The sequence below is a fragment of the Micropterus salmoides genome, unplaced genomic scaffold (assembly GCF_014851395.1).
Source record: "Micropterus salmoides isolate LMB-PRFRI ecotype aquatic unplaced genomic scaffold, ASM1485139v1 Ms_hic_scaffold_4, whole genome shotgun sequence".
In the NCBI taxonomy this organism is placed as follows: Eukaryota; Metazoa; Chordata; class Actinopteri; order Centrarchiformes; family Centrarchidae; genus Micropterus; species Micropterus salmoides.
Window position 1 is genome coordinate 18,158,964 of NW_024043372.1, and position 22,091 is coordinate 18,181,054.

Here is a 22,091-nt window from a genome sequence, read left to right on the forward strand (position 1 = left end):
CACCCAGACAACAGGGAGAGTTTTCTACTTGAAGAAGCCAATCTGTATCCTCACCTCTATCTGGTGGGCATTTTATTTTGGCACAGCTGTTTAAAACCTATTGATTAATCACCCTCCTGTTAATATTACACTCCACCCATGTATATTAATGAAAATAGCCATTCTATTTAGATACACTGCCATCGCCCAAGTGTACAAGACATACCTCTTTGAGTTGGTCATCATGATTGCAGCATTAACAGGAATCTTACAATTTAAGTTCTAACCTACCTGGGCACTACACGTTTCCCAGTAACAGAGTTGACCCTAATATTGCCTTTATGAGCTAAAACTGTTTTAACTGCACGGTTACATTTAACTGTCATTTTTGGTGTAATGTAAAGAAAAACTCAGGTGCATGCCTGCCATTTAACAATGGCAATGAATGAATGTACATATGCCTGAGACATGTAATGCATTAAATGGAGCACTTGCTTTAGGAGTTTCTTATACATTAGCTATGTTTCCTTAATCTCTACATGAGACGTACAGTACAGTGGTCAGAGGTCAACAATCTTTATTATCGGAAAGCACTTAGTCCCTTGATAATTGCAAAATGGTTTAACGACAGCCGGAAATGCTTTACTAAAAGCATTCTTTGTACAGAATCATAAAAGCTAACATTAAACGGCTCTGAAGACATCATGTCATAAACACACAGAATAGTATGGATCTACAACTTGTACTGGAGAATAAAGCAAAATAGAACAAAAGAAAATAAAAACCAAATGCTCACAGCTAATGATCATCATAAAGACAAGATGGGGTTGAGACAAGCTGTACAAACTAAATATTGTCGACATGATTGTAGACTTCCATCGTGCTTTCATTCGCATCCTAGTACATAGTAGAAAGTGTTTCAGCCATCATGATTCCAGTATTACAATGTAATGAGCTAAAAGAATAAAACTTCCCTTTCAAGCATCAGCCCATCAGAGAGATAGACAGACAGGGATAGGGGGCTTAATTGAGCCAGGGGAGCAGCTAGTGGGACGGTTTGTATTTTGAAAAAAGGACAGAAATGTGTGGCGCCAAGATAAAAATCCGATAGTGAGCTCATTACCAGCACATCCACATAGTCAGGGGTTTTTATAACTGGATCAGCAGAATAAGGCCTGATATAAGACTATAAAACATGATCCTACTCTAAAGCAGCAGCAAGACAAAAGGCACACGACTGGAGAACGACGTCATCCCCAACACTCAAAATGGTCTCTCTGGCTTTGAGAACAAGACAGATTAGATTGAACCCCCATGAGGTCAAATAAAAGGTTACAGTTTAATATAGACATGATGAATAAAGAAAATTTCTATCTGCTTAATCACGGCAAAGGAGAAAAAAAAGTGTCTAGAAATCAGTAAAAAGCTTCTTAGTCACACGTTCAAGTTTGACAAGAACAACAGCGGGTGTATCATGTGTCACTGCTGGGGGGAAAAAGAAAAAAAAACATTCAAACTCTAACATTTATTGTTGATTCAAAGATATTGTGAGCAACCTTGCAACAAAATCCATCATCACCCCATATCAGGTTTAAGCTGGATAGTGCATTGCCAGCTAAATAGTAGATGATGAAGTGTTATCTATGCTGCAGAGGTTTACTAATGGATGTATGGTTTTAAATGACAACAGCAAGTCTTTATAGCAAGGTTATTACAGTGAAATGAAAAATAAAATGGTATCAATACATACATACAAAAACACATACTGTACACACATAAATACATACATACAAAAAAAAAAAAAATTAAAACACAAAAGGAAAACGCTCCACTTAAAAACCCTGCTTGACAGTGATTGGCGGATACAATGACAAACAGGTACCTGTAGAACTGCAGCTGTCGTTTGGGGCTCCCATAACGAGCGCTGAAGACATCAGGGGAAAGGAGGAAAAAGGAAAGCTTAGGTTAATATAAGCAGGACAGGGAAGAAGTTAGTAGCGGGGAAAATCTGATACAGACACTAGCGACGGACGTTGACTGTTAGCCAAATATGGAAGAGTAAAGGTTAAGTAGGAGGAAATAGAAAATACTGCGTTAGAAATGACAAACACAGATTTAGTGTATTGTCTGAAATGTCTGAGCAATGTGACACGTCAGGCCACAACACACAACCACAACAAAGGCTTCACAAATATATCTATCAAACTACATGAGTGCAGTTATTTGTGCATGTTTAAAGACAAAACAAAAATCTTTTTAAGTGTTTGCACCTTTTTATATACAGTCTAGGGTTTGCACTAATCCTAAACTTTTCAAGATCTGAAAATAATAGAATTTTTTTTACCGTGAATTCACTAACTTCCAAAACCAATGTACAAACCTGTCTCTTAATTACATCAAGCTACCAGAACTCACAGTGTCTACTCTGGGTAAATGTTAGCAAACTATGTGGGAATAATATGGACAAAAAACATTTCTGAATATTTAAGATATCGTTACAATTAGCAGGTGCCTGTAGACAAGTATAAGCCAAAGTGCTCCACTCACATTCTTGAAATTAAGTTATGATCTTTGAAATTAGCCTGATTAGCAATGATAAAAAAAATAATAATAAAATTTGTGTATTTAATAAACTCAAACACACACAGTACAGTTCCTAGTTCTAATATAAAGATTCCTGAGTTTAGACTGTAAATTTCTCATCTTGGCAAAGTGGCAGTTACATCTCATATTCTTGTTTTGTTTCATTTGGAGTGCTGCAACAAAGATCTTGAAAAGTAGTGTAAAATGATGTGCATTATATCTATTATATCTATATATTAATTTATTATTTAAACATAAGCTAATGCAAATTCAAAGAGTTAACTTACTATTTATTAAACCGAATAGTTGACAATAGAATATAACATTACATAACTTCCATGCCCTTAGTGTAAGCCAGTCATTATAGGGTTGCTCAGGTGTTTTTAATAACTCCACACCACTGATGTTAAAAATGTTTCCTTTGATAAAGGTAGTGAAACAGTTAATCGTTTAGTTTAATAGGAAAGTTACAGTGACTGCATGAAAATGTGTGGAAAACAAGTATAGTGAACATCATGAATGATGTTCTGGTAACAGAATCTTATCCACTATTATTGTTACGTTACTCAATACTATAGAATATGGAGTCCAGTAGCTTTTGAAAAGCTTCACCAAACGTACAGCGGACAGCCACCGCACTCTATTGAGCCACAATGGAGGCAATGTGAAACAGCCATAAAGCTGCTTGACATGAAGAGTGGAACAGATGCTTTTCAAGATGAGTCTCTGGCGCCACAAGCTGGTGAAATATCAGAGTGCACGATAATACAGTGACACGCCTGTATGTGAGTGTATCTGCCCTATGTCACAATTAAGGGAACCCATTTCAGACAGGGACAGCAAGTACATTTGTTGTCCTCAATTTATTTACACTGTCAGATGTATTCACCATAAGACAAAATGGCTTGTGTCTTCATTAGGGTTGGGTAATGGTTATATAAGGGTTAGGGTGAGGGTGAGGCAGGTAATGGTTAAACCTCTAGGGAATAAATGTCATGGTGATTTAACTATTACAAGTGTGCATGTGTATGTGTGACAGTCTGTGTACTTATTCTTGGTTGCACTTCCATAATTCTTTTGCTGTCTGTGTTTGACTTGTTTTGCTGAGATCATAACACACCTCATAGTTAATGTAGTACATTGCTGCAAGATTTAAGTGATAATTAGAGTAGAGTAACTATAACACACTGAAGACACCTTCGTTTTAGTTTACTCATTTCTTTTATTCTATCTAAACAGTGGACTGTACACCAGACAACAACACAGATTACAGGCATTTAGCAAGCGAGCGGCTTGGCACAGTGTTGTAGCACTAGCATGATAATGTAATGTATTGATTATTAATTATGAACTCCTGTAAATTATTCAGTGATACTTTGTTTGGATTAAATTCAGTCTGTTAAGTGACATTTCCTCAGTAACTGGAATATAGGCATACATGCAAATGTTCAGAAATGTGTTGTGTCTGTGTATACGGTATACACCCATCAACTCACCTGTAGATCATGCCAGGTGAGCCAGTCTGTCGGAGGGAAAGGCGAGCGGGGGAGTCTGTGGTAGATTCAGGATACATGGAGGCAGGAGGGGGGGTGTGTGGCCAGCCTGCCGGGGTGGTGTTCTTTCACCGGAACCACAGGGTACAGTTTATCACCAATCAGGGCTCCTGGAAGGACAGAGGGCACACATGTCAGTCAGATGTGGGGTTTTTGTTTCAGCAATTATATAACCTCAGTGTTTTTCCTACACTTAGCAGCAGCTAGTAAGCCCTTTCAATTACGTATATTTGGCCCGTCAAAGTACTGTATTTTTCATGTTTTATTTATCATTTATCTATTTGTTTATCAATTATCATTACAATAAAATACTATTTCAGTTTTCCACTACCTCTAATGCTGAGTGGTTGTGTCTAGGGCTGAAAAGATTAATCGAGAAACTGCAAATTCTGTGCATCGATGCTTCGTTTAATCCATATGCTGCATGCAGCATACTGTTTCGCGTGGACAATTATTCCTCTTGCACAATGCTGTGGGCAAGTAAAGACGAGGTGATCTGATGGCGCTGTTTGCAAACTGGAGGAAGAGAGAGAAAATAGCGAGGGACGAAGAAGGGACAGGCCAGAGAAAAAGACAGTAAGTCCAAAGTATGGGATCATTTCAAAGCACACAGCAGCTCTGGACAGTGTGTCTGCTGTAAAACAAAACTAGCCTACCGCAATGGCACGACGGCAACGCTTCAGCATCTGAGCAGAAAGCACCCGGTCTACGCATTGAGTCCACGGAGTGGACCTGAAACAAGGAAACGGTAACGTTAGCATTTACTGTAAATCATGATTGCTAGTTGAGATGAAGGCTAGCAAAGGTAAGACACAATTCTTAGCTGTAAATGTAGAAATGTGCGATATAGTTCTCCAACTGGTTAGTCCGGGAGTTTGGGTTGTAGCATTACAGTGTTATGAGTTACACAGCTGATCCTGGTACCGCCCGGGGCGCCAAGCAAAGTGTATTTCTTATCTGATTACTCCATGAAATAATCAATAGAATACTAGATCTGTCTGCCACTCAGATCATTGGCAAGAATTCAGGTCATAATTTTAACCCATTTATTCTACTTAGTAAGAGATTATATTAATCACAGTGACTGGATAAGACACACAAGCAAAAAGTAAGGGTGCACGTTATACCGCAATTTCCATTTTACGGTTGGCTACAGGAGGCATGTTCAATGACTCACAAAAAAAGACTGCAAATGAAAACATCAAGCATATTTGATAATGATCAATGCGCCCTACACAAGGTCAGGAGTATGAGAGGGTAATTAAACAATGGGGCTTTTTCCATAGTAACCCTGTCTGGAATGACCCCATCGGCCGCCAGCTGACCAGTGGCCACTTTGTCTGAAGCAAGTTGGATCTCAAGCCTCCTCCAAGCAATAGGTGGTGCAGGATTTAGGGGTTGGTAAATTGCAGCAAAGACTACAATAAAAGTCCATTAGCTATTATTTTGGCCTTGGTTTACTTATAATTTGGAACTGAACTTATAGATAGAAAACTGTATTAAGTAAAATGTGAACTTGAAAATTATAGTCAGGAAGAGAGGGGGTAACTGAAGTTATCATGGGATGCATTTGCTTGTGTGTCTGTCGGACAGCAGCTAATCTTGCATACTATTGTATCATCAATATTTTTTTGTTCACATTTAAGACTGTATGATTAAGGATCTCTCATGGTTGTGATGAAACAGTTAAAAAAAAAACCTACTATACTGACTTTGACTGTTTTATTGATCGTAAAGCTTAGACTTTTGTCTTTTCAGCAGTATTAGTAGTCAGCTTGACCTGCACTACCTGCCCCCCCACGCCTCCAGAGACCTGACACACCTGGTGGTGTGCATCCTACTGAGATCACTCTTCCTGTCGACATTGTATCACTGTTTTCAAAAAGGACTGCTACATGCCTTGGCCACTAGATGGAGTCATGTCCTAACTCTGTTGACATGAGCTGAATGAATAACGTAGCCTCTGTAGTTTCCCCACAGCTCTGAGTTAAAGATGTTAACATCTCACAGTAAAAAGGCTTTGTGTACCAGTCTGGAATAATCACAGCAACTACCCATTTAGACAGAAGGATAAAACATGGTGCGGAAAAATGCAGTAAAAAGCCCAGCAGAGACGACATGTAGCCCACATTAACAACATGTGAAGATCTTGTTCAGCTGTGTACTGTACATGTGGGTGCACGACAGCAAACTGTAGCCAATCCACTGCTTAGAGCAACTTGATTCTATGAATAATTCAGAGTGTCTGTCCAAGAAACAGGCCACTGCTGTAGAGAGGGCTATAGCAAGACAGCTGGGCATCAGAGAGGGGTGGGTGGGTGGTTATACACAGACACCATAACACACATTTTAAAATACCTCATCAGAACATTTCAAGTCAACACGATGGCTTGGAAGGTGGGGAAGTGGCACTGCTTATGTTTTAGCCCAGTTTACTGTAAGTGGATAAAATCAAATGAGGAGAACCACCGAGAGAGTGGCATCTATGTCACCCTGACAAAGCCGTGCGCTGAGCTGCCCGTGCTACCCCATTTCACCAGTGGCTGCACTCGCGTGAGTCATGGCTCATAATGGACATCGTAATGATAACATGAAGGTGCCTTTCCCCTCTCATCAATTTCCCATGTTCCCAAGGACTCATTTAACGGTCCCTGCCCATTCATTTCAATCATGCCACAATGGGACACTGGTCATACTTGCTATTGGCTGATGATGATGCCATGACCCTGGTGGGTAAAAGGCATGATGGTAAATCTACTACTACTCAGCACACAACGGACACGTTGGGTTGGGTGGGAGTGGGGGCTAAGGAAGCATGCTTTCTTGCAGGAAGAACTTCAAACAATAATTTGTTCTTATAGTAATAATAATTGGTATTAGCCTTTATCTGCTTTTCTGTCTCACGTGGTAATAAAATTAATATATTTTGCTTTTGGATTGTTGGCTGGGAAAAACAAGCAATATGACAAGCATTGATCAAGTCAATATCACTACAGTTTTGCTTTTGTCATCAAGCTCTCTCTATATATTTATCTATATATCTACATAAAATTTTGCATTTGATCCTGATGTACAATGTAAACATGAGCAATGACGTATTGAATGAATGAAGTATTAAGTGCCCTCAACTACATTTAAGTTCAGTTAAGTGAGGCCAGAAGCTTGGCCCAAACTTTTCAGCTAAGTTAGTCACACACACACACACTCATTGGCTTATAACAATTACTGGCCAACTTCTCACTAAAGATGCACCGAAATAAAAATTCTTGACCGAAGCTAAATTGAAAAGCGGACGTTGTGACGGCCACAGACACATGTGTATCCTCGTGCTAAATTCATCAAGTTCAACCCAATTTGATAAATAATGTTGTATGTGGTTCTCGTATCGCGTAACATGAAGACTTCACAACCTCTCTTCAGGTAGGACTCTCATATTGCAACACTTGTCTTTGTAAACAGAGAAAATGACTTAAGATTTGACTTGGATTAAGTCGCTAACCTGCCTATCAGCTCACACTGGTCCGTTTCAGTTACCATAAAGGCTTGAATACGTGTGCACTCCAAATTTAGGTGCGGCTAGCTTTATCGCCTTGTCAGAAGTGACAGAAACACTCAAAGTGGGTCAGACCGTTTGTTGCCTTATCTAAGAAGTCAGCCACGGATAGTGTGGGTGTGCTAGTAGACAATTCAGCAGAACAGTGTCTGCAAACGGTGTCTTTCTTGGACACTTTAAAATGCTTCCACACTGCCGACATGTCAACGTAACTTTTGACGTATTAGGCCGAATACCGAAAGTGCTTTTTTGCTATTTTCGGCCGATTAATTTTGGTGGTTGAACATTCGGTGCATTCCTACTTCTCTCAATAAAAAAAGAAAACACTGCAGGGGAATTATACAACCAAATAGAAGACAATAATGATTTTAACAAGACAGACACAATAAAATTCATCAAAACAATAAGAACATACTAAACACAAAAGAAAAATACTTCATTTCAGGTGAACAATAGTGATTGGTCAAAACCCAACATTTTAAAATAAGGCTTTTGATGCGTAGTAGAACCTGACCTGTCCAATTAGTGCATGGTTGTAGAAGTTCGGAAAACTACCACACGGGGCCCACATTAGCCCCTTCTGCAGTTTAATGTAGTAGATCATCAGCTGTTTAATCCTATTTAGATACTGCACAAAACATTCTGTGTTTACATTGATCACTGACTGTAACACATTGTGGAGCAATGCACCAGTCTCACACAGATGCCTGTAGTGAGCTGCAGTTGGAGAGGATGCTGCTGCTGACTGCAGCAATGCGGTACACTACAGACTCGTCCTGGCTCAAGTTAGAGGGCTCAGATTTACTGCACTAATGGCCCATGGTGCACTTTGCAGATTAAAACTGCAGACAGAGCGCACAAAGAAAAGAGGAGAGAAAGGAGTTGATATTAGAGTACAACCGTCCTTTAACCATTTGGATCTTAATGAAAAAACAGACATGAGTAAATGAAAAGGAAAACAAATGTTTTGGACAGACATTGTATATATTGTTTATACATTCACCATTAAAGTATCTCTATGCTGGCTGTTCAGCAGTCTTCTACCTTCCAAAGGACATTTTTCTACTTTATAACGTGAAGAAAAGTACAATCTTCTAAGCCCACATTTGCTCCTTGTTCGGTACAGAGTAATCAATCAGTGTGCAGGCATTTGATGAGCCTTCAAAATTGACATCCTAGTTTGTATTTTATCTTCTCACTGGTACCCTGTAGCAAGTAGCAACACGCCCACTCCAACGCAGCCCCTTGCGTTTTTGATGCCGTGTTATTGTTGATCTGCCTGAAGCTTCAAGAGTTTTGTGTTGCTTACATGTGTATGCTTACATGTCATATCAAATTGTCCTACTGCAACACAGCACACAGGAATGATCAATATTTATTTTATTTGGCTAAATAAAAGAAGAAAGAAAACTAAAATCTGCACTTTGTTTGCCCTTATTTCTACAAACGATGCACATAATCACATCTCATTCCTATGAAGATCACCTATAGCTTTAAGGCTGCAGGTTAATAGCAAAATTCTAATCAGGATTACTTTACTTAACGCTAATCAGGATCATTATGTCATCATTAGTGAACAACGTCTGTGAACAAATTTATTACGCTTTTCTACAGACTTATTTCATTACAGCTGGTGAGAGGTGGCAGTCACATAAGGACTGGATGGAACGGTGGAGGTGGGGCCATGTCGTACTAGACAAGCTAAAGTCATTAAAAAACAGTCTCCATTAAACGTCTCATACATCTCAGTCCCTTCCAAAAAAAATGCAAAATTGAGTCACAAAAGGCAGCTCTTCATGCTTTCCATCCATAAATCCACCTACACCCGGCCTGAGTGAATTCCCTCTTGAGACAGGGCTTACGTGAGCAAGGCAAGCAGGCAGGCAGTGCTGGCCTGGAAAGCACAGCACGGTGTTGTGTAGTATGTTGGCAGCTGCGGAAAACAAACACGGACCCGAGCAGATGGCTATGGAATAGGGAGACGGGCTAACAGACGAGAACTGCCGGGGATATCCTACATGGGAGTTCAGTCAGGCAGAGTGAGAGAGAGAACCTAACCTAGCCTCGTTCCCCGTCAGGCTACAAAGAGGATTCAAATGGAATCTCCCCTTCTTCTTCACTGACATTCATCAAAGCATGAAAGCCAAAAAACGTGTAAAGACGTGAATCCATGTCAGCGGATCATCTTGACTCTCATCATCAGACTGTTTGAGGTTTTAGAAATGGTCTCCTCTCTGTTAAGCTGTGGAGGGCCCTTGATTACAGAAACAGCGCAGGTCACTGGCTGCCAACAGAGAAAAAAGCTAACAGCAATTTGCATAAATAGCCTATTTATACTGCAAACTTCTGATACAAATCCTCCTCCCCCCAGTTAAAAGAAGTTAAAAGCGCAACTGAGAGCTCTGCTGTCAGGATTCATTAAATCCTAGGACAGCTGCAGCTGTTTTACACACAGAGGGTTACCACATATTATGGTCAAACTTTAAGCCTTGCCCATCATCAGCTGCTGTGACTGGGCATACATAGATTAGAGTTTAGCTGCAAAGGTCTAATGTAGGGCATTATACATTGAAGTAATAATCCTTAAGTCTTTAATTATAATTCATACTAATTGTGGTTGGTGTTTTTTCATTTTCAGCAATACCCATTTAATGTAGTTGTAATCTATAATGGAACGATCAGATGCAGCCTGTTGGACAGTTTGAGCAGTTTCTTTATTGTTTTTATTTTCAGTATGTTTGGAAACCAGGTACATTTTGAACTTTTGGTCAGATTTGTTCATTTTGATGCCCATAGCTTTTTCAAACTGAAAAATAGAAATTCCAGACCTACCTCAAGAAATAAGACAAAAACAAGATGGAGCCTTTTGTTTTGCTCAGAGCCTCTGTGCATAAGTAAGCCACAAGTTTCCCCATTAAGTCTAGTGCATATCTCCCACTACCTGCTTATTATACAGTATGAGATGTACAGTCCCAGGTTGCCTGTATCACTGACAACATGAAGATGAATCAGCACTCGCTATGTCCTCAGCCTTTTCTTTATGCTCTTGTGCCGACATATACTCCTCCCATTAAAACATGAAGAACACAGAAGCTCAAACAGAAACACTATCACACAAGTCAGGTTTATGGACCATCTGGAAATATAAAAAGAATGAGAAGTAAAAGCAAGTTGGCAAAGGACCGTACAGCTAACTTGGGCCTGTGAAGCTGAAATGAAGCCTTTGCTAGCACTGCAGGGAGAGAACATGCTGCAGTGAACCAGGAGCACCGAGCCGCACACTGCAGTAGAAATATGAAACCATCTTTCCCTTGTTCTGGGTCTATCCCAGCTCTCCCTCTGCACACCAAAGACAAATAAAAGACAATGGAAATTTGGGCTGGATAGACAAATGTCATGGGGTTATATTGTGGTTATGTCTCGTGCTTGGTCACACCCCTGCACTTGTCACGTGGTATTTGAACTGAACGTGTCCACAGAGACTGGACTAAGGAGCTGAGGTTGGATGATGTTAGACTTACCTTTTTACAATGTGCTCAAATGTGTTAACCTAGATAGGTGGTGCAGATCACTCCCCACACACTTTAAAAAAACAGTATGTTCTGGCAGGTTTTCGTGCCTGTTAAAATTATGAACTGCAAACAGCCATTCAGAAATGTAGGATGAGCAATACTTCCAGTACACACACGACTTTCTCTATGCTTTACATCCCAGATTCCATAAGGTTCCTAACATCCTTTCACTATGCATAGCTAGCTTATCCAGTATTTTTTTTCCCCCAACTACAGTGTACTACATTCAGTGCTTTACGCATCACTGTGCATGTAATGACACATGGAGTTTAATATTAGTCGTGCATAGGTAAGCAGTAAGCATTAAGTTCATACAAAAACGGAGCTGGGCAGAATGACACAGAGTGGCAAACGCAATCAATACATCTAAATCCAGATGGTTATTTGGGAGGATCAGTATGACAGCAGCAAATCAGTAAAACAATATTAATACCAGTAGTTTAATTCTGTACAGCACATACAGGAACTTTATGCACTATATCTTCATGTGCAGTCAACTGCAGTATTCTTGTGCACATCAGAATCTCACCAACAAACCTAATGGCCTCTCACATTCTGCTGCTGTAGCCAAATTAAGCATTTATAATATTTCTACTAAATACTGCATCAGTACTGTCCACACAGAGTAGAGGTTTTAATGTTTCTATAACTGATGGCTAGAATTGTGGGTTCTGGCTATGTCTGTAGTGGCTCCAGACTGGAAACCAGGACTTTGGAAAAAAAAAACAAAAAAAAAACTAAATACCCGGTGACTTGAGCTACAACGATAAATCAAAGAGTCAGCCTACCCGTTTCCTGTCTAAAAAAAATAATGTTTATAAGGGAGGTTGCTGGGTTCATGCAACAATAACCATAAACACAGACGTTATAGCCAGTGGGGGTATTTAAGTTATCTGCTTATTTGCTTATGTGTCGTCAGCTAAGGGTTCTTGGGAGTTTGTGCAGATGGCAGGGAGCCATTGCAGCAGATAAGAGTCGTTCAATACTCAGCTTCTGCTGCTGGTTTTCTATTTAGGCAATTAAACTGATCATTTAAATATACTGTTCAATAATTCACAAGGTGTTTTATGCATCTTGTATATGTCCACACATATACAAGCCATTGATACCTCCAGTATTGTATTTTCCAGCCATTCAGGATTCAGTCTTATTCCTCGGGGTGCTACCATGCCACAGACGGATGCAGTTTCTAACGGACAGGGAAATCATGGAGAGTATGGTCCAGAGTTCCTAATGAAATCTGGTGAAAATGCAGTAAGTGGCTGGAAGCTCTTTGAGTGGCCCCAGGAGAAGCAGCCTGTGGTGACTAGCAACCAACACAACATTTTGAGGAGTAAGGGAAGATAAGGAATGGGAAAAAGAGGAGAGTAGAAGAGAAAACTGCATACATACACTGTGTGGGAAAAGCTGAATAGGCATCAGAGAGCAGGCTGGTTCAGGGAGGCCCTGTGCTGCAAAACAGCTCCTCCCACTGTGGTCTCTCTCCATCTCAGACCTTCACTTCCCTCCTGTCATGTCATGTTGCAATGCTTGTCACTTGGTCACAAGCACCCATTCATTTCACAAGCCTTTCACAAAGTAAGCTACTTGAATACTAAATGCTTATGAACATGGTAAAACATATATAGATCATACAGCAGCTAAGAGCCAGTTCAAATCTGCAATGTCTATGATTTAAACAATATAACCCCATGACTAGATGCACTAATAATAGATCTGCTTAGCTTGCCGGTTAGGCCACTCTAAACATAAAATATTAAACAAGTTTCTTTCTGCACACTTTACAATAGGTCTGTGTTTAGACTAGTGTTGTAGTCAAGACCGCCCAAACAGAGACCAAATCAAGACCAAGACCAGAGTTTATCGAGACCGAGACAAGACCGAGACTTTTAGGGGCTGAGAGCAGTTGAGAGCAAGACCGAGGGAGGGCGAGAACGAGTCAAGACCAAGACCAGTTCCCTGCATTGCATGGCACGCAATAAAATGTGGAACGAGATCATAGGTAGTTCTCAAATTGATCTGAAAGATCCATATTCCCATTAAAAAACACCCACATACAAACACTAAGAGCTGAAATCAACATAAGCACCGCAGGGAGGGGTGACAGTCATTAATTAGGGTTATTGGTTGCATTTGAAGCAATATGTTTTACTTCCAATCGAAGTTGGGATGTTAACAATCAGACAATGCAAAAGCAATTTATTGATAAATCTCAAAGTTATGGTCTTGACTGGTCTTGAAATAAAATCCCGAGTCCTCAATGTCCGAGACTGAGACAAGACCGAGTACAAATGCGGTTGAGACCGAGACAAGACCATCAAAAAGTGGTCTTAAGACCGGTCTTAAGACCAAGACTGGTCTCGAGTACTACAACACTAGTTTAGACATGGTGCTGTTTCACTACAAGACAAAGAGGTAGAGACAATGCTCTTGCACTTATTTTTAAAAAAACATATCTATTTTCTTTAACAGTGTACTAACAAGATAACTAGCAATGGGTTAATAAACAGGGCTCCTGTGTGTGTCTTGCTGAAGAAAACTCAGGCAAAGATCAGCTCTCCTGTGACCTTTAATAATGGGATGGTCTCAGTCCAACATCCTGCTGCAGCTTTACTGGAACAAGACAGGCCTATTCCTCTGTGTGACATTCTAACCAGTTCAAGGTCAACAAGGACCTGAGAAAGTGTAAGTAGGAGGTGATGGTTATGTGGCCTTATCTTGCACTTCCTTTTACTTTTCTGCTGCAAATGTGTTTTCACACATTTCATTTCAGGTCCTGCTATGGTGTTGGTTTGGTTGAGCATTGCACAGGAAAGAAAGACACCCGCTCCTTGTAGGTGTGATGCAGGCTAGCTTCTGTTCGAGTACAGAGCAGTGACACCATTGCAGTTCTCATTTTTGCAGCTGTTTTAGATTTAGTCTTAGTCTTTAGACAAACTTATTAGGCTGAGTCACATTTTAGTCTAGTTTTAGCAGACGACAACTCAAAACGTTTTAGTCCAATTTTGGGCAACAATAAGTCATTACATTTTAGTCCACTTTTAGTCAAAATGTTTTTTCTCTTTAAACTAATTAAATTAGGCTAATGTGGGTATCAGAAATTGGAATCAAGGTGACAGTATTAAGTGTTGCAACATTTCACTTTTACTTGTGTAATATCAGGATTTCTTTCCTTTGTTTCATACTGTATCTCTAGTTAGCAGGGAGTCTCTCCATCTCCTGTTACTACAGTGCAGTTTGTTTTCCTTTCTGCTGAATTGTAAATAAAGTGTGTCCATAAATCTATTCTTTATTTCCTACCTTTTTGCATTGAAGCCAAGTCTTGCTGTTATCATTAACTCGCTCTTGGTTTGAAACAGCATCATGTGGAATTCTAGGGAATCTGCACACATCAATTAATGACAGGGATGCATTGTTTATATTTTGAAAGACTATTGAATATTTGGAATCAATATATTCACCAAAAATCTAATTTAAGAGTGTGTTCCTACTTTTAGAGATGACATTTAGGAAAACAGCAAACCTCCAACATACATAATAATGAAAATTAGTGCTGTTCATTTTCAATCTAAGAATCTAGGGCTGGGCAATAAAACAATAATGGTAATTATCGCAATATAATTTTTCTCAATAACAATATAACAAATGTTCAATGTATCATCAATAAATGTTTGATTTAATTCATTTGAATTACAATCAATCACAAAACAATAAGCACTTGTTGTTGAAAAAGATTTTGTCAGAATCGTTTTGAATATTGTACCTTAGATTTGTGAAGTGACCCACTTGTTTGGCATCAAGTGTTTGTCATGTTCTGACCATAAAGAAACCACAATTAATAATGTGGTTTCTTCAACTTTCACTCAGGAACAAAAAAATCAGACTTTAAACTTGAAAGAAATAATGATTTATCGTAATAATTATCGATAACGAATGATATGTAATGGTTTTATCGTGATAACATTTTTGGCCATATCACCCAGCCACCAAATGTTTTAACTCGCGTATTCTCATTTTTGGTAACAATGTTTATAGCGTATCCCAGCATGGGAAGCAGGGAGCAGCGTTTGGTAGTATAAGGAGAAGAGACCCCTCCAGTCGTTCTTCGTTTTATTAGCAAGACTAACATTTGATCTGACTGAAATTCCTCATCAGAGGAAAAGACTATATTCCTCTAAGTCAGCCCACAATGAATAATGGAAATTTGTGGATTTATCGAGGAAACAACTAAACAGGTTTTTCATTCACTTCTTAATATTAGAGGGGAAAAGCCTGTCAGATGACAGTAAAATGGGCAAACTGCAAATGTCTGCAAATCACAGCTCTCACCTGAGGTAATGTGCTTAAGTAAGTTCCCCTCTGAAAATCCCTAACTTCTTCTGTCCACTGTACTAAAGCATCCACTACATAGGCTGTCAGTTTATCACAGTATTAAACTGAAGCAATGTGACAAACTGGCAAATTACACATTATAACCACCCACTCAGCCACAGTCCTCACTCACACACAGTCCATGCTACTTTGCCCACTCAATGTGGTTGTGTTGACAAGGATAACCAATGCACTCAGTTGCACACAGAACATACTGTACATGTGACAAAGAGCAGCACATTCATAACAAGCAGAGTTTCTTGTATATTGATTAGTTTTGTGTAGGGCTGGACCCGAATATTCAACCGTTGGTACACATTCTATTTTCAGTTTTGATTATTGAGAGTTTTTTCCACGCGTCTGACCTCAGCTGTGTGAGAACACTTTAAACTGAGTGATGACAGCAGTAGTGTGGAAGTTATGGTGTTAATTAATTTTACAATTGCTTAATTTTGTTACAGATCAGAACAGTAACATTTCCTACATTTTAAAATGAATCAGTAAACTGTAGGCTGGAAAAAAACAGACAACATAATAAACGCAAATAGATAATTATATTAAGCCGACTGTAGAAGAAGAGCATTTTGTCGCTATAATTAAAAGTAAATTTTGCATAATAACATGTTAGATTTAGTTCCGCTACCGAAAACACCACTCATCCCGTGCACTCTCTCTGGATCCCGCCCGGCTAAACTATTCCCGGATTCTGCTCTGGACCTGCTTGGATCAGACTCTCTCACTCTGGACCCACAGCTACGGTTCCCCCTGCTCTGTACAGCAGCCACCAACCCGGTTTGGCACGCATCTATTTTCACTCTGCCTCGCTCTTCACCTGCTCAATATATGATCCCTTTACCCTGCAATAAATATTCCTCTTTTATCCAACTTCTCCATTTTCTTAGTCCTGCACAAAACAAAGCTTCGATTATTTGCTTTTAATTACTATGGAAGCGTCGAAGCTCAAAAAATGATATGATATTCGGGCCAGCCCTTGTTTTGTGTGCAGGTAAATTCTCTCAGATCGCAGATGAAATGCCAGCACCACAAGGGCATGTTTCTAAAGTTATGTTCATACAGACTAAGGAGAATTATTGTCAGCAACTACAGTCATAGTTAAACCATTCATAATGAAGAAAACATCTGAAAAATGCCAATTAGAAATGTCCTGAGACGACCTGCAGATCACACTCAGAGAAAGATCAGAGGCAGGCCAAATCCAGAATCAGTACTGGCTACATTAAAGGGTAACTTCATATTTTTCAGCCTGATCCCTATTATCCCATGTTTTTGTCTATGTGACTAATTGGGACAGCATTTTAAAAATTGGTCTAGTATTGAGTGAGTAGGCTGCAGTCAGCAGCAGGGAGACAGGGCTGCACCTAGGGGAAAAAAGGTGAAAAAAGCCTGATTTACATTTATTCATTTAGCTGACGCTTTTATATTTTTACAATTACAAAAATTAAAACAGGTTGCACACCTCTGGAGCAACTAGGATTTAAGTGTCTTGCTCAAAGACACAATGGTGAATGTCTCACAGTGGGAATCGAACCCTGCGCTCCCACACCAAAGGCAAGAATCTTATCTATGCGCCATCACCACCCCACCCCTGCACTTCATTAAACACATACCAAAATAAATAAACACACAAGCTAGCACTTACAATTAATGATATAACAAGTGTGCATTAGCAAGCAACACCAGCAGAGCTGTTTCGGGTCAACATATATAGCTTTGTGTTTATTTTATCAACATTTTGCAGGTGAACATAGGGCCGTCGCAATAACCGCAAAATTGAAATACCGCACTATTGGCCAAGCCTACCGTGGAGAATGGCAAGCACTGCAACAACCGCAATGTTCATACTTTACACTTCAGTGCGTGTGAAATTAATAAATTAGTGCCTCAAAAATTCCACAAACGTAACAAGCTCTGTAACGGTTCAAGTACGGATCGCCATTTGCATGACCTGACTTGGAAGCTGTAAATCCGTGGTCGGCAATAGGTGGCCCGCCAGCAATAATATCTGGCCTGTGGCCAGATTAGTTTGATAGCGGCAAAACAATACTAGCGGCTGCTTCTGAAAGAGTTCTCAGTCATGACAGCAAAAGTTACTCACATAATCACTTCCTCTTAAGTATTTGTGCCTATAAAATAAAAGCGCGAGAACATCTTTGCAGCAGTATTTTATGTTGTGTTTAATTGAAAGATTTTACTTTGAAAAGTTCTGAAGGAAATTCAAGAGTCTCTGGCTTTCTTGACAGACCTCTGAAAAAGCCGTCAGAAAATGTGAGATCGCGGATTCCCCTGAATGAAAAGAGAAGGAATTTCCTCTGCCTGGAGATCCTGAGGACACGAAAATAAGCATCCACAGGTTGATCTGGACCAATCGCCGGGATGTACACACTCATGCACATGCTAAGTTGTGATATGTAATACGATCTCTTCACAATCTTGTTGAAAAAGGAAGAAAAAAAATACTTGCATCAAGTGAACACGCAAACCTCCAAACGGGAGTCCTTAAAATTTTTGTACCATCTCAATGTTAAAAGGATGTGGATTGGTGTTTAGCTCAAACCTAATGACAAGAAATGGATTTTAAAAAAGTAAACAGAATGATGTCGTCGCAGATGCATGCAAAAAAACTGCATGCATCTGTGCCTTTCAAATGGCAGTGAAGATTTGTTGAGCACAGACAATCTGCCTGTCTGACATAGTATGCATGATTCACACAGGCTTTAAATGCCAGCTGAGGGAGATTGCAGCCTTTACTGTGGTCATCAGCTGTGAGACAGTGACGGTCTGCAGTGTTACGTCCTTTAGCCATCACTGTAACCCCAGTATCAGATGCAGATATACATGCATTTATAAGGAGAAAGTGCACAGGCTTTCATCCTTCTGATCATTTACACGTGTGCAGATCTGACTCCATCATGGATGACCTGGCAGACACACACACACCACCTCAGGACACTTATGCAGCTGCTCTTTTATAACAAAGCACTGCTCCTTATAGTAGCTGCAGAATGGAAACATCATTCACTTCTTTGTGACGTTAGCATTTGTACTCCAGAAGGAATTGCAACTAATTGCTTAATAAAGTTACTCTACATGTAGTATGACTCAATAGGTCTATTGTAAACACAAATCTCCTGTACCTCAAGCAGCTGGTTACTGGCTTGTTCTTCTGTGCGTTATGAAAGCAGAGAATTGCCTTCAAAGAGAATCGGAGTACTGACACAGGAGCTGCAGTGCAGCAACAACATAAAATACACTCAGCCTTCCATCCAAAGTAGGACAAACTTAATGGCTACATGCAAGCGCCCACACATAGACTGTATGGTAGTGCATGGATCCATCTAAGCATGATTTAACATAGCTATTTTATTTTCTATAGGAAGACCGGAGAATGACCATCTCTCTCTTTCTTCTTCTGCACAAACGCAAAACAAACTCACGTAACATCAGACTACCTACACAAGCCTGTGTTGCTTGCGAGGTCGAGAACGAGACCAGCAGCGGGTTTCCTGAGGCATGAAGGGTTAAAGTCATGCTGTTTATTCATGTCCACATATATGCCGTTGGCCTGCCCATAGTCTGTGTCACAGACAATCATTGTTGAAGTTCAAGTGTTTGTTTACGAACTGATTCTGTGTCCCTGAGGCAACAGCAGCTAGGCTGTAAGAAGAGAGGGCTTCTATGTGCATTAAGGTAACAGCACTTGTTTTGATCCTGTGCGTCAGTGCAATGTGTCCAGGTGTTACGCTGAATCAACGTGCCATCTGTACTGTTACATTAACCTTCATAAACCATGAGGCTAACAGCAGGCAACGTGTAGGACTGTGAAGATGTGAAATACTGCTAGCAGCAGTGCTGTAACATTAAATGTGTGCATTTGCCTGGGGTCAATTGTTACTATTCTGTTATTGTTTATCATCTCAAGGATCCAAAATGTGACCAATTTAAGCCAGAGTTTTAACTGAGAATCTGCTATGCGAGTCTATGTCTTTTTTGTGTGTGTGAAAAAAAGGTTTTTGGAGCTGATACCATTAGCCAGTTTGGCTAGTAATTATTCAATTGGTCAATCAACAGAAAATTAACCAATGACCAACCAATTTTTCACGGTTTAACTGGTTCCAGTTCCCAACGTGTGGGTTCTTTGTATCACTGTATGTTCACTATCTCTCCCCCACCACACTTTTATTTCTTTCAGTTTGAAAATAAACCTGAAAGTGCTGTCTTGTGTGAACTTTTTCCATCTTAACCTATGTCAAGATCTGTATCTCTGTTTCTGTGTCTCTAGAAGACCATCCCTCTGCCTCCTACAGTGTTGTCCATCTGGCTCTCAACCTGTTTTAAGTAGCCCTTCCTTGAACATATCCCTTTACCACTGCTACATCACTTTCTATATACTGAATAATGGACCTTTTTGTATACCGATTATGTACAATTACTCTCAAAATATATCCACTTCAACTTCAATTAGTGAATATTCATATTTATTACAAATTTTCCCCTGCTTGATCTAGAAAATTAAGTTTGATGTACTGTTAATGTTGTGTAAATGCAGCCTTTGTGACCACATCATTACAAGGCACACATTACTATCTATGTAAACAGCATTGTTTATATCCATCCATCCATCATCAACCGCTTATCCTGCGTACAGGGTCGCGGGGCCAATCCCAGATGACATCGGGCGAAAGGCGGTGTACATCCTGGACAGTCCATCGCAGGGCCACACATAGACACCAATTACCTAGCCTGCATGTCTTTGGATTGTGGGAGGAAGCAGGAGCAACCGGAGAGACATATAAACCCGCATTGTTTATATGTTGCATATAAATAAAAGTGATAAATGGAACGTTTGTGCAACACATTCTTTAAATGTAATATCTGACTGGCAGTCCTCATAGTGCTGAAAGAAATATTTGCAATTCCAGCTGCACTCTGATGTCCAAAAAACATTCTGAACAATGGTTTTCTGCATTTTTGAACACTTACAAGTGAAGGGTAGCTAATTATAGACAGGTTATGTGATGAACCCAGATTAACTTTCAGTTAAAATAAATATGCTATGTCAGGTTTTAAATCTGCTGTACACCAGCGTTTTATATTTTTATTTACAGAGGGAAAAAGAACAACTGACAAGGCAAAGACTATCTGTTCAAATATAAAAACATCTTGCCTCAACACTGGCAACAGTTTCCATACATCTCAGTGAAAAACTCCATCCGCCTCCTGCTAACAAGTTGCTTCCAAAAGGCTGAAAATATTGACAAAATCTTTCACAGCCTACATATGAGAGACTCACCACAACATTGTTGTTTCCACAGCAATTTATCTAATATAATGTTAAAAAAAAAAGAGGCCATACAATGAGACGGTAATTGAGTTCATGGTTTGTTGATTTTAAGTAAGAGAATACTAAAATGTGTTCGAGCTAAAAAGCAATTCATACAGTGACATGCAAAAGTGATTTCTGCAGATGCATCTCTTCAAACACTGATGAGGGTGGGCTTCAGTGGCAGATTACCATTGTGGGCTCCCCACCTGTTGGCTAACAAGGAGACGGTCTTACAAAAGGACACATCACCACCAAAGCCTGGGCAACCAATGAGTGGAAAAACTCCAACTTGTCCAACACTTTCCAGGTTGTGGTGTGACAAGCTGATGACGGGGACACAATTTGGCATCAACAGCATGTATCCATTCTGTCTGGTGTCATCAGTCCAGGCTGCCTTGGGGAGGGGGGGGGGTTCTTGGCAAGCATTAGGCCTGGCCCTTAGTATCAAATGAGCCACAGCTGACATAAACAGTATTGCTAAATGGGTACATCTCTTACTACCTTCTCCAGGACAATCTTTCATAAACAATGACAGTATCTTCAGTTAAGTTAAATGCCCCCACATCACACCTTTGGGTGAGGATTTTTGCTATGTCAATGCACAGCTATGAAAGCTGTGTGAAAACAGTGATACATTCAAGTCAGACAGGAACTTAATAGTTTTTCCAGAACCCTAATGAATCCATGCCTCAATGAATACAGATGGCTGTGAAGGCCAAAGTGGATCTTTTCTGTATTAAAAGCAAGATGTACCAAATGCACCGTTTATCATTTTTGTTAATACACACTGTACAAATTACCATCTTTTTCAGTACTATTATTTATCATTACATTTCTGCTGATGCTTTAAAATACTCCATACTCCTTTATATTTAGATTTTTATATTTTCTACTTACCTACTTTCTATCATAATTTCCATTCCTTCATATATTGACATGCAAAGTCAGCAAGTGTAAAAACTTCTGATTCTGATATAGATATTATATACTACAGTAATTATTTTAAGGCTGAAAGGAAGTGAAAGTGAAAATCTCTGATTCAAATCCTGTGTCTAAAAGTTCTGTCATTGTGAAACTATTACGCCACGATCAGACTTAAATTAGTCACACAAAGAGCTGATTTTCATGGGAGCACG

At 39.7% G+C, this 22,091-nt stretch overlaps 1 protein-coding gene across 8 annotated transcripts in view; it reads right to left on the reverse strand.

The window, feature by feature from the left end:
- kcnab2a (potassium voltage-gated channel, shaker-related subfamily, beta member 2 a) overlaps positions 1-22,091 on the reverse strand; it is a 95,456-nt gene that overhangs the window by 46,021 nt on the left and 27,344 nt on the right. For 6 of the 8 annotated variants that reach the window (XM_038697566.1, XM_038697564.1, XM_038697569.1 and 3 more), the window contains 2 exons: positions 4,059-4,225; positions 1,862-1,903 (listed from right to left, as the gene is read on the reverse strand). In XM_038697566.1, the coding sequence (XP_038553494.1) occupies positions 1,862-1,903; positions 4,059-4,135 (119 nt within the window). In that variant the 5' untranslated portion in view covers positions 4,136-4,225. Of the gene's footprint in view, positions 1-1,861; positions 1,904-4,058; positions 4,226-4,771; positions 4,851-22,091 lie in introns of those variants that run through there. The other 2 variants (XM_038697568.1, XM_038697570.1) reach the window with 2 other exon arrangements.